At 41.3% G+C, this 13,469-nt stretch overlaps 1 protein-coding gene across 1 annotated transcript; it reads left to right on the top strand.

Annotated features, from left to right (window-relative positions):
• The first annotated feature begins 955 nt into the window (after positions 1–955).
• Positions 956–13,370, top strand: LOC105026319 (glycerol-3-phosphate dehydrogenase [NAD(+)], cytoplasmic). The gene is made up of 8 exons (XM_010897696.3): positions 956–1,109; positions 4,033–4,210; positions 8,158–8,298; positions 8,760–8,898; positions 9,163–9,275; positions 11,276–11,512; positions 11,883–11,989; positions 12,077–13,370. Exons 1-8 carry the CDS (start codon positions 1,066–1,068, stop codon positions 12,171–12,173), a joined length of 1,056 nt encoding a protein of 351 aa, XP_010895998.1. The 5' UTR covers positions 956–1,065; the 3' UTR covers positions 12,174–13,370.
• The last annotated feature ends 99 nt before the right edge of the window (positions 13,371–13,469 follow it).

Consider the following 13,469-nt stretch of genomic DNA (forward strand, 5'->3'; position numbering starts at 1 on the left):
ATAAAGTATAATGACATTTAATTTCAGTGGAATCTTGTTTAATTTTTGGCCATCAGAAGAAAGTCTATTTTTCTAAAATAATGTCACAGACTTCTACAGAGAAACAGAAAAAGCACATACAGTACTAAAATGGCTTCATCTTAAAATTACTTTTTATATCAAAATATATGTTCATAACATGGGGTAAAGCATTTTTATCCAGGCTTTTGTGAATTACAAATGTCAGAAAACATCTCTTTGACCAAATTGCAGAATCTAAACTGCTGAATATGTTCTTATGTTGGAATGTCTCTGCTCCCTAGTGACCTTGTGATCAGTCACCAGACAAGGTTCACTATTGTTACAACACTTCAAAAAAAATTCACACAACCCTTTTTCCTTCTGCTAGCTAGAGTTGGATTATTGTCAGTGAAATAATCAACACAATTAAAATCTGAGGACATCAGAGGAGATTTCCCCAAACCCCTTGAGATTATTGTCAGTTTTGAGAGCATATATACAGTGTAAAGATGGCACCCTAGGCTTGATAAGTACATTGTAACTGAAGATCTGAAAGAATGTGAAAGTAAACACAATACAACTGAATTGCACAACTGAGATACTCTAGACTGAAGCATATTGACAATGTGTAAATAAAGTAGTGAATAGAATACTTTTATTTAACACTATGAATTGAGATCAGAGGAATGTTGCCGATCTGCTTTACAAAGGCTGAATTGTATTCATTATCCAAGTTCATGACTGAAGTATCTGCTTTGATAGTTGAGTTAAGAATAATCAAGAGAAGTATGTCTCTCACGTGTTTTTTCAGATGGTAATGTTTGAACTTGTGAATAAAACATGGTCCATACGGAACCTTTGACCGAGTTACTTTTCAACCCACTATACAGACTTGGATGAATACAGTGGGAGGGACTGTGTCTCCCCCATAGACTAACCAATTAAATAAGAGATCGCAACCAAGCTGCTGTGCTGCGGTAACATACGATTACTAGCCTATGCTTACCCTGGGTGTCAGTTCTGGTCACACGTTTTGAGCATTTATAGTCGTCAACGGTCTCTTCAATGGCAACTCCGAAGAAAGTCTGCATTATTGGTTCTGGCAATTGGTAAGAAAATATTTTCTATAGTGAAGGATTTGTTTTTGTGTGGGTGTATACTGATAGCTAACGTAGATAGCGCTGGTCGCATTTTCAATAAAAACAGGTTGCTTGAGCGGAAACTTAATAAGCTAGCAAGCTATAATGCTGACCTGTCTTGCCAAATAAAATGAACCTACTTTCGGACTGCAAGAGGCGAAGCTGGCCTCGGATTGCAATGATGCTTACAGCGTGCGACATTTGTACATGTACCTGTATTAATCAAGGTATTCATCGACTTCAATTAAATAGCATTATTATTATGTACATTTAGCCAAAATTGTTCACTGCATGCAAGGCATCACAGTACAGTAAACATGTCATTATGATTCCACACATGATTGACTGCCCACCAGCCCTGATCTATAGTACAAGGTGCATCATGCATCCAAGTTCAATCATACAGAGCAAGGTATGTAAAACGTTATATCGCCATCGTGTCTTCGATATGTATGCAACTCCAGAAAAAATTAAGAGACCACTACACCCTTTTCTTTCCAAAAAAAGTTGAAAATTAAAGTTTTGAGTTAGGAACATAAACGTTCAATTTGCAGTGGTGTCTTAATTTTCTCGTCCATTAAGGCTTCTGTTCCTCACTCAAAACCTTCCTTTTCGACTTTTTTGGAAAGGAAAGAAAAAGGTGCAGTGCTCTCTTAATTTTTTCCGGAGCTGTATGTTCGTACATGTTGACGTGTAGTCTAAAAAAATTACAATACGAATGCCTTTGACTAATTTATATTAGTTAATGTGCCAGACGAACAAACAAATCAAAATACATTTATATTTTAGATTATTCAAAGTAGCCACCCATTGCCTCGATGCCAGCTTTGCACACTTTCTGAACTCAAACAGCTGAAAGAGGTACTCATCTGGAATGCTTTTCCAACAGTCGTAAATAAGTTCCCAGATATGCTGTGCACTTGTTAGCTGCTTCTCCTTCACTCTGCAGTTTAACTCATCCCTTACCATCTCAGTTGGGTTGGGGTTGGGTGATTGTGGAGGCCAGGTCATCTGATGCAGTACCATCACTTAATATTTTTTCAAATTTGGACCAATCAGACCAAATGACAGATTTCCACAGGTCTAATGTCCATTTCACTTGTATGAGCTGTTCTGGGAGTAATATGGACTACTACATTACAGACATGGTGATGGTCTTTATTACAACCTTGTCACAACACTAGTGATTGGCTGAAATGCATTAAGAAGGAAAGAAATTCCACTTTTCCAATTAACTTTTAACAAGGCACTCCTGTTAATTGAAATGCATTCCAGGTGCCTACTCCTTGAAGGTGGTTGAGAGAATACAAAGAGTGAGCAAAACTGTAATCAAGGCAATTGTTGGCTACTTTAAAGAATCTAAAATATGAACTGTATTGTGATGACCCCATGATGACTTCTGCCCATGATGACCCCTATGCACTGTCGAAAGTGGCTACAATGGGCATCTGACTGTCGGAACTGAACCTTGGAGCAGTGGAAGGTCGTCTGATGTGTCCTGTTTTTTTTCACTTACACATGGACAACTGTGTATGTGTGTGCCGTTTTTCTTGGGGAAATGATGGCAGCAGGATGCACTGTGGGAAGACAACAAGCCGGTGGAGGGAGTGTGATGCTCGGGGTCAACCATAAACTGACCAATATGAACTGGCCATCAAGCCTTCATCCACATGGCACTCCCTTACTGGCACATCTGTGTATGTGCATTTCTAGGCCAGGTTCTATGCTGATCATATTTGCAATGAGCAAATGTTTGCCTTAGTTGACTAATTTAGGCCACACACATGTGCCAAATATAATTTTTCCAGATGTGCTTGTCTTAGCAGCAAAATATTCCAATGCATATGCAACTAAAATGGGTGCACTGCAGATAACTGTAGTGCTTTCTTTATGCAGAGTGAATGCGGTAGTCTAACTCTCTTGATTGTCCATCGTAACACAGATCTGGAGCCTGTGCAAATGTCTGGGTCACCTTCGCAAAGGTTCATTCCTCATCAGACACCTCTGGTGAATGGTGCTTGTAATGTTGATGTAATCAAGCCTAGGCTGTGGGTAAAGTTGAGAATAAACAAATGGTCTGCACATGTGCAGATACTCTTGATCTTTCAATACAATGGACTAAATGTCAATAATTTCTTTTGGACAAATTGCGTGAACAGAAATGGTATAACGAACAGCATTAGTTCTTTTGCCTGGGAGAAATCCCAAATTTACAGGAGGGGAGATTTGGCACATTGACTTGCCAATAATTTTAAATGAGAAATGGTAGAGCTCGTATTTACGGTTCCAATCTTACCTCTACATAAATGGAATGAGAACGTAATCAGGCATCTGACCAATTGCGCATGATTTTAGGTCATGGTTGACCAAAATTAAAAGATCAATTGAAAGACCGATCAACAGAAGCATTCTCACTGGGAGTTGTACATTAACAAATAGCAGAGATCAAGGGGCCCTATTAGAAAATGTTAATTAATTGTCTCAGAGAAAAAATTCTGATGAGTTTGAACTTTGACTGGCTAACAAAAATGTTAGCCAGTTAGCACAATTGACACGCACATGTGACCACTGGCAAATTATTACAATCTCAAAGGATAATTTTTGGCCTTAGAATAAGACCGACAGACTGTGCATTAACTACCATTTTGCATATTTCTTAGGATGGTTGAGAGTCACTCATGCATGTTGTAATTTAGCCTTTGTTGTGTTTAGTTTGGCCTCCCTTCCAATAACAATTTTGGGCAACTGAGCTCTTCTATGTCGAGAGCATGTGTAGTTTAGAAAACAACAGAAAATAGAAAAATAGGATTTTCCTTGTGTTTATCTCTTGATATTGAATCAAATCACAGATGATAAACTAATTAGGCTTTATTTCAAATTCTGTATTAAATAGGGGCTCTGCCATTGCCAAGATAGTGGGTGCCAATGTTGCTCAGAACTCCAAATTTGACAGCACTCTGACCATGTGGGTGTTTGAGGAGATGGTGGATGGTCGCAAGCTGACAGAGATCATCAACGCTGACCATGAGAATGTCAAGTACCTGCCTGGACATAAGTTACCCTCCAATGTGGTAAGAAACATTAACATACATCCCAATCATTATCACAAAGTGTTGATATATTACTCGGGAATGTGATTGTTACTGTGTGTGTAGTGGTCCATCCGTAGGACTGGATCCAGATCCTTTGTTTTCCAAAACATTTGAAATGTTGTCATTTGCCACAGCAATGGATGTAAAACCCTGCCGACTATGTGTGAGGTGTTGAGAGTTTTATTTTAGAAGCTCTGTACAGTATTTTAGATAATTACTTGCCTACTGTCAGACTTCCCAAAATGCACTAGATCTCTGTTTGTGCACAGGCTTGTAAGGGGCATATTTGTGGGCAACAGAGCAATCTACAGAGAGATGTAATATGTAGCGTTTATGCTTGACATTTTATATTTGGGGTGTCATTATGAAAATACCCAGCTGTAGACCGTAAAAGATGACTCAGAATGATATGTCAAGCTACAGCAAAGTGGATGCTAAAAATGTTTTACTGCCAGACGAGTCAAAATAATTTGGAGGGCATGTGGGACAGTAAAGCATTTTGCATCCCTCTAATAAATTTGGGTCTCACACAAATCCAAAAGAATTTACAAGTGATAAGTGGAATCTGGTTAACCTCTGATCCTAGTCGGATCAGGAATAGATAAAAAATGTATTTAAAAAAAAAAAAGTCCTTTATTGTTTCGAAGAGACCAGACTCCCAGGTCAACTGTTTAACTACCTGTCTGCCCTGCACTTGATGATCTCCCTTTTGCACACTTGTTTGACCTATGCCTCAAAGCCAAACCAATAACCATGTTCCCTATTTTTGTGTTATTCTATTAAGTCACGCCCTAGCATTTTCTGCTTGACAGTTTGTTGCGTTGTCTGCTGTCATGACTGGGAGCCCCAAATGTCAAGAGTAATTAACCGTTTCTGGGAATAGGGTCAGCTGCTTGCTGCTCTGGCAGCATTCTGTTGATGTACTCTAAAGTGTATGTGCTTCAACAGCAGCTGTCTTTGCAGCTCTCAATACTTCTCACTAGATGTCACACACCCTATGGAATCCTCAAAGATGTTGTCCTAGGAAATAGGAAAAATCCTTCAGGCTATATTCCAGCAGCCTAGCAACCACCATCCTACTGCTGGCTCACCTGAAGCTAAGCTAGGTCAGTCCTGTTAGGTCCTTGGACGGAAGTCCTGGTCTGATTATCCGATTTTTCTGTCCCATGGCAGTGAAAGGAACATTGCCTTGCGTGGTGAGCCAATTGAAGGTAAATGGGTGTCCTGACTGTATCTGCTGTCCTAGCTACACTACTGTTCAAAAGTTTGGGGTCACTTAGAAATGTCCTTGTTTTCCATGAAAACATGCATTAAATTAGTTTGAATAGGGAATATAGCAAAATGAAAAGGAAGTATACCGTAGTCATTGACAAGGTTAGATAGATATATATATTTTAATTGAAATAATAACTCAAACTTTGAGTTATCTGCAGTAATGCAGTCGATGTATCAGTCTGTCTTGGTGAAGAAAGAGCTGAGCCGCAAGGCGAAGCTCTCGATTTACCAGTCAATCTACGTTCCTACTCTCACCTATGGTCATGAGCTTTGGGTCATGACCGAAAGGACAAGATCCCGGATACAGGCAAAATGAGCTTTCTCCGCCGGGTGGCCGGGCGATCCCTTAGAGATAGGGTGAGAAGCTCGGTCACCCGGGAGGAGCTCAGAGTAGAGCCGCTGCTCCTCCACATCGAGAGGGGTCAGCTGAGGTGGCTTGGGCATCTTTTTCGGATGCCTCCGGAACGCCTTCCTGGGAAGGTGTTCCGGTCCCGTCCCACCGGGAGGAGACCCCGGGGAAGACCTAGGACACGCTGGAGGGACTATGTCTCCCGGCTGGCCTGGGAACACCTCGGTGTCCCCCCGGAAGAGCTAGAGGAAGTGTCTGGGGAGAGGGAAGTCTGGGCATCCCTGCTTAGACTGCTGCCCCCGCGACCCGGCCCCGGATAAGCGGAAGATGGATGGATGGAACTCAAACTTTGCTTTCATCAAATAATCATACATTTGCAGCAATCACAGCTTTGCAGGCCATTGGCAGTTGTCAATTTAAGATAATCTAAAGGGATTTCACCCCATGCTTTCTGAAGCACCTCCCACAAGTTCGATTGATCTGATGGGCCCTTCTTATGTACCTTATGGTCAAGCTGCTCCCACAACAGCTCAATAGGGTTGAGATCCGGTGACTGTGTTGGCCATTCCTTTATGTACTGGAGCTGTGCTCTCAATCATTGTACTGTTATAGGAGCAAATTTGCTCTAATCAAGCACCATCCACGTGGATGGCAAGATCCCTTTCACCCTGAAAAAATCTCCCACTTTACCACCACCCCCAGACCGTCACATTGCCTCCACCATGCTTGACAGATAATGTCACGCACTTCTCCAGCATCTTCTCATTTGGTCTGCATCTCACCAATGTTCTTTGTTATCCGAAACACCTGAAACTTGGATTAGTCTGTCCATAACACATTTTTCCTGTCCAGTGTCTGAATTCATTTGTCCATCTTAATATATAATTTTTTTTGGCCAGTCTGAGGTATGGCTTTTTCTTTGCAACTCTACCTAGAAGGCCAGCATCCCAGAGTTGCCTCTTCACTGTGGATGTTGAGACTGGTGTTTTGCAGGTACTATTTAATGAAGCTGCCAGTTGAGGACCTGTGAGGTGTCTGTTTCTCAAACTAGACACCAATGTATTTGTCCTCTTGCTCAGTTGCAGATTAGGGCCTCTTCTTTCTTTTCTGGTTAGAGACAGTTTTTGCTGTTCTGTGACAAGAGTATTACACAGTGTTGAAATCTTCAGTTTCTTGGCATTTTCTCACATGGAATAGCCTTCATTTCTCAGAACAAGAATAGACTGATGAGTTTCAAAAATAAGTTATTTGTTTCTGGCCATTGTGAGCCTGTAATTGAACCCACAATTGTTAATATACTGAACTAGTCTAAAGAAGTTTTATTGCTTCTTTAATCAACACAACAGTTTTCAGCGGTGCAAACATCATTGCAAAAGGGTTTCTAATGATCACATTGCCTTTTAAAATGATAAACTTGGATTAGCAAACACAACATGCCATTGGAACACAGGGCTGATGGTTGCTGATAATGGGCCTCTGTACACGTACAGTATATAGATATTCCTGTATAGTATAGACATTTCCTGCTACAGTAGTCATTTCCCACATTAACAATGTCTGCACTGTATTTCTGATCAATTGAATGTTGTTTTGGAAATAAAGACATTTAACCCCCAACATTTTAACGGTAGTGTAAATCCCCATGTGGGCCTATTGTTATGGCCACTTGTGCATCCCTGTCATTGTTAATTGGCTCATCATGCCTCACGTCTCCATGTTGTGGCTGAATGAATGGGTTACTGTGCATCACTCAGGTGTGTGCTACTCATTGGTGGATGAGATGAGCTTATAAATATAGTATAGGAAAGGGCTATATAAATAATGTAATTTATCATACATTAATGTTCTATCCTGTCATCCCCTGGCTTGAATGCTCTATGTATGGGTCGGGCTGACTTGACTCTAATCACAGTCCAGCCAGTTGCTGTATCATTATGTATGTATTATGTATATAAAGAGAAATTCCGTAACTTTGGATGTACCTTTGGACTGTGGCACTGTGAGAACGACAGCGGTGCATATTAGGGACATGGTTCAGTGTGTCAATAAGTCAGCAGAATACACTTTTTTTCCCCCTTTATATTGCCGCTGTCTTCAGATCACGTAGGCTGTGCTCACCACGATACAGAGTAAAACAAGAGCTATGTCTGAAACTGCAAACTTAGCGATCTGTTCGAAGTACATTGGGCCTGCCATCTTTATACACCTCTATTGACACATTTTCTGACAGAAGTGCCATTTCTACGTATGACAAGCAGACCAAGACCGCTGCCATGACTGTCCCCCCTTTTCTTTCCCAAAGTTGGCCGTTCCTGAGCTGTTGGACGCTGCCAAGGAAGCAGACATCTTGGTGTTTGTGATCCCCCACCAGTTCATCGGCCGGGTGTGTGACACACTGAGGGGGAAGATAAAGAGCGACGCACTTGGAATGTCCCTCATCAAGGTTTGGCTGACAACCATAACAACCATAACTTTACAGGGCGTTGATTAGAATGTGTTGTCAATCAACTTACACAGCAGAAAAGGGGTAAAAACAATAGCATTATTCTACAATGTGCAAAATAGTAAAATTTAAGAAGTACGTATGAATGACTAGGTGTGTCAGAACTTTTTACTGGTACTGTATAAACAGATTTCTGCAAGTCAGTTTCACTTTACTATAGTTACCTGGACACATTACAGTAACACTAGTTCTGCTATAAAACACATGGGTTCAAGAAAACTCCCATCAATGTTTTAAAGCCATTTTAGTCCAGGGTTAGCCTTAATGTGTCCAAGAATCCTCCAGTTCCCAGGACTGCCTTTATATATAAAATAATGTGAACACATGACATGATCCATTCTAAGTGTCCGTTAAATGGATGTTATGAGCTGTGTGTATTCATGGTCTGTGTTCTACCCCAGGGTGTAGATGAGGGTCCTGATGGATTGAAGCTCATCTCCGATGTGATTCAGGAGAAGCTGGGCATCACCATGAGTGTGCTGATGGGGGCCAACATTGCCAATGAAGTCGCCGATGAGAAGTTCTGTGAGACCACTATTGGTTAGACTCCCGGAGGGGAATGGAAGCATTTATTCATGGGAGACTGTTAACCTTCTTATAGGCTGGCATTATCAGTCTCTTATATGTTTGAATGCAGTATGATCCATTGTTTATCTCATTCTGAGGGTGTGGGTGGATTGGACATTGTAACTGAAAGAGATTAGATAGACTACTAGGGGTATTTAACATCATTGAACACATCCATTTTGTCCAGTCAGCATTGGGTTCTACAAACTGTTTCTCTCATTCCCATTTCCTACCCAGGATGTAAGGATAAAGAACATGGTTCCTTGCTGAAGGAACTCATGCAGACCAGTAATTTTCGGGTCACAGTGGTGGAGGAGTCAGATGTGGTTGAAATCTGTGGAGCACTGAAGGTGAATTAAAATATTAAGTCTGCATTTACACTGATCAGCCATAACATTATGACCACTGACAGGTGTAGTGAATAACACTGACAATCTCGTTACCATGGCACATGTCAGTGGGTGGGATATATTAGGCAGCAAGTGAACATTCTGTCCTCAAAGTTGATGTGTTAGAAGCAGGAAAAATGGTCAAGCATAAGGATCTGAGTGACTTTGACAAGGGCCCAATTGTGACGGTTAGACAACTGGGTCAGAGCATCTCCAAAACTGCAGACTTGTGGGGTGTTCCTGGTCTGCAGTGGTCAGAATCTATCAAAAGTTGTCCAAGGAAGGAAATGCACGTGGGGAGAAATGCACGTGGGGAGAAAGGCTGGCCTGTGTGGTCCGATCCAACGGACGAGCTACTGTAGCTCAAATAGCTGAAAAGGTTACTGCTGGTACTGATAGAAAGTAAGGATGTGCATTGAACCATATTTTACTATCCGAATAGTATGTGTTGTTATTGGAATAGTACTCAGTTAACCGAAATACATGTTTTTAAAAACTACCGATACCACGTGAGCACTACTACATAACACGCGAAGGACAGGGTGTTCTCATGTAACATCGGCTCAATGACCATTAGTGTGACAAAAAAGCGACTAGGTTTATGGAGGAAGCCGTGTGGTTGACACCCAAAACTACAGAACTAGAAGACTATTAATCAACACACAACATTGAGATTCTTGTATGGAAGAGTCTAGTGAAGCTAGTTAGTTAAGCTAGCCAGGTATATGCCATTTGCTTAACCCACTGTCAACCGCCTTTCGATGCCACAGCTGAACTTTACATAGGGTTTTGTGGCCAAAGAGTTTTTCCGGAGGTAACATTAATTCAGTAAATATATTACATTTTCCCTTGAATTAGTTGACTTTTGTCCACTTGCCAAGAGGTATGTATTGCATCATTCTGAGTGGGCCTGACCACACTACTAATATTTGTTGAGGAACATAAACAACAAACATGTGTGAAGGAGCGCATGTTATAAAAAAAACACTTAAAACGGTACACTTAAAAAAAAAAAAGAATTGGATTAGAATTTTCAAAGTATTTTGAAAAATAACATTCTAGTCTATTTATTTATTTCAACCACAAAAAATGGGGGTTAATTGAATACACACAATTGCATAGTGCATAGCAGTTTGTTGCGTATAGGGCTGCGTAGCCGCAGACCAGTCAGGGTGCCCATGCTGACCCCTGTGACCACTGCCAAAAGCTCCTACAATGAGCATCAGAACTGGACCACAGAGCGATGGAAGGTGACCTGGTCTGATGAACTAGTGGAAGAAGGCAAGCCAGCGGAGGCAGTATGATGCTTTGGGCAATGTTCTGCTGGGAAACCTTGGGTCCTGCCATTCATGTGGATGTTACTTTGACACGTACCACCTACCTGAGCATTGTTGCAGACCATGTGCAGCCTATCATGGCAACGGTATTCCCTGATGGCACTGGCCTCTTTCGGCAGGATAATGCGCCCAGCAAAAAAGGTTCAGGAATGGTTTAAGAAACACAACTTGGCATCCAAATTCCCCAGATCTCAATCCAATCGAGCATCTGTGGGATGTGCTGGACAAACAGGTCCGATTCATGGAGGCCCCACCTCGCAACTTACAGGACTTAAAGGATCTGCTGCTAACATCTTGGTGCCAGATACCACGGCAAATCTTCACAGGTCTAGTGGAGTTTATGCCTTAATGGGTCAGGGCTGTTTTGGTTGCAAAAGGGTACCTACACAATATTAGGCAGGTGGTTGTAATGTTATGGCTGATCTGTGTACATACAAAGCCAATTCTGATTACATTATTTAGTTTTTTACCGAACCAGTTGTAAGATCTGAAGTGGATTGCCCGTGTAATTTCTTCTTGCCCTTCATCTATTTCACAATATGAAAGGAGAGCAAGGTGTTAGAAGTAAGACTGTCCTAATGCTTTTAAGCAACTAACCACAACCCTTCTCTCTGTGGCTGTCAGAACATTGTAGCTGTGGGGGCGGGCTTCTGTGATGGCCTGGGCTTTGGGGACAACACCAAGGCAGCTGTGATCCGACTCGGGCTGATGGAGATGATCGCCTTTGCACGCATATTCTGCACCAACGGCCCCGTCTCCTCTGCAACCTTCCTGGAAAGCTGTGGTGTTGCCGACCTCATAACCACCTGCTATGGTGGCCGCAACCGCAAAGTGGCTGAAGCCTTCGTCAAGACGGGGAAAGTAAGTCAGTGGAATTAAAGATTGGGCATTTGAAGGTTTTTACACTTTAAGATTGGCGGTGAGATATAGAGTTGATTAGTGAGGCAAGGCACTTTATTTGCGTAGCACATTTCATACATAGAGGCAATTCAAAAAGGGCTTTATATTATTAGGCCTAATAAGAAAACTGCACATTTTTGCATACAAATAAAACCTCAAATTTAAGAGGGGTAAAAGATTATAAATAGTTTTACTAGAATTATTTTGGTGCCAAAAAAATCGGGATCCACAGCCACTCTTAGCATAAAAATTAAATAAAAAGGGTCTGAGTGAATTTCAATAACATGTTTATTTGGAGAGTGTTCTTGACTTCTGAGTGACTTCTGTTCAGTCAATTGAAGAGCTGGAGAAGGAGATGCTTAATGGACAGAAACTCCAGGGACCAGCAACAGCAGCTGAAGTCCATGTGATCCTAAAGAAGAAAAATCTGACCGAAAAGTAAGTAGGATGCATTTAATGGCCAACGCATTGGAGTTATTTTCAAAGGGAAAAGATTATGACTGACAACTCGCCAATCTGCCCCAGGTTCCCACTGTTCAATGCTGTGTACCAGATCTGCTACCAGGGCCACCCAGTCACGGAGTTCATCAAGTGTTTGCAGAACCACCCGGAACACATGTAGGCTGATAGTCTGACCAAGTGACTGGTAAAGGATCAAAACCAGTAACTTTTTACTACTTAGAAAGTGGATGGGAAAATACACACATTTTCATACTCCCCAGCTCCAGTGAAACAAGCTGATTCCAAACTGACAACATGAAGTGAGGTTAGCTGGTGTTGTAGCTGTTCTACTCTGTACTGTCCTTGGTGTTTTGTACCTCCATCATAAGTGCTTCCCTCCTCCTGATTGTTTACGAGAGTACGATGACCCAGCATGTACTTGTTGCCACCCAATGAGATGCCATTGTCCGTCCTCAACTTTTACCTCTTTTCATTTTTGTTTAGCTTATGTTAGTTCTGTTTAGGCTGTTTGGCTAATCACAATTCGTTTTTGGGATGTTTACTTATTAGGCTGGAGACTTGTTTCAATCCATATTGTGAAAGTTTGGCTTTATAAAACAATTGTAATTTACTGTAGGAAGCCGCTCTGCTCACATGACCATTCATCTGAAATCTCCTTCCTCTTAAAATCCCACCTTGCAAACCAGTCATTAGTTAAGATGACAAGATTCTAACCTTAACAGCAGTGCACCCCCTCACCAAGAACCTGCTTCACCCCGACTCTGAACCTTGTTTTTGTAATCGGTGATCTGAGACCAAGTGAGATCCCCTTTTAGGAAGTGTGTATTTTTGTTCGGCAGTTTAAAGGCCTTCTTCCTGCATTTATGGTCCATTCGGCATGTCCGCTAAGAGGAATGGCCTTTTCTTGAAGCACACTATTGAGCAGAACTCCCATGGTATGGATTGCTGTGAGCGCTAGATCTGCATATTACATGTTAAAAATGCAAGTGCCTTACAATGCTAAGTGTATTTTAAAAACATTCCTTTATTATCCTTTAATGAAGCAATGTGTCACCACAAGGATGCCTTTTCAATAACATGTTGCTTTGTATGAAAAGGGTATTTAAGTGTTGCTTTTTAAATAAAGTATTGATTTTAGTGCCATCAAATGGCAGTCTTTCTTCTCCAAAGCTTTAAATGGGCTTTTTTTTTTTATTCAGAGCATCTGTAAGCTCGGCACTGTAGCTTTCATGTGGTCGGAATAAATTGTTGCTATTAACATGCAAAAGGAAGCACATAAAGCCATGGAACAGAGAATAGATGTAATATGGACTTTGACAGCCAAGGAAGAGGCACTGAATAAAACATCTATACACACTGTAGCTCTAAGCTAGCTACTGGTTTTTACTTGTACTATATAAAACAACAAAGCAAAGAATGTTCAACCTTTAAGGCATAACCTTTTTAAATCTGCAAA

The sequence above is a fragment of the Esox lucius genome, chromosome 12 (assembly GCF_011004845.1).
Source record: "Esox lucius isolate fEsoLuc1 chromosome 12, fEsoLuc1.pri, whole genome shotgun sequence".
NCBI classification, from domain to species: domain Eukaryota; kingdom Metazoa; phylum Chordata; class Actinopteri; order Esociformes; family Esocidae; genus Esox; species Esox lucius.

Bases quoted from the DNA above. Each gene is read 5' to 3' on its own strand.
- LOC105026319 (XM_010897696.3), top strand. From the start codon at position 1,066: ATGGCAACTCCGAAGAAAGTCTGCATTATTGGTTCTGGCAATTG. The intron at 11,513-11,882 runs GTAAGTCAGTGG...ACTTCTGTTCAG, and splicing joins CCTTCGTCAAGACGGGGAAA to TCAATTGAAGAGCTGGAGAA. The intron at 11,990-12,076 runs GTAAGTAGGATG...AATCTGCCCCAG, and splicing joins AAGAAAAATCTGACCGAAAA to GTTCCCACTGTTCAATGCTG.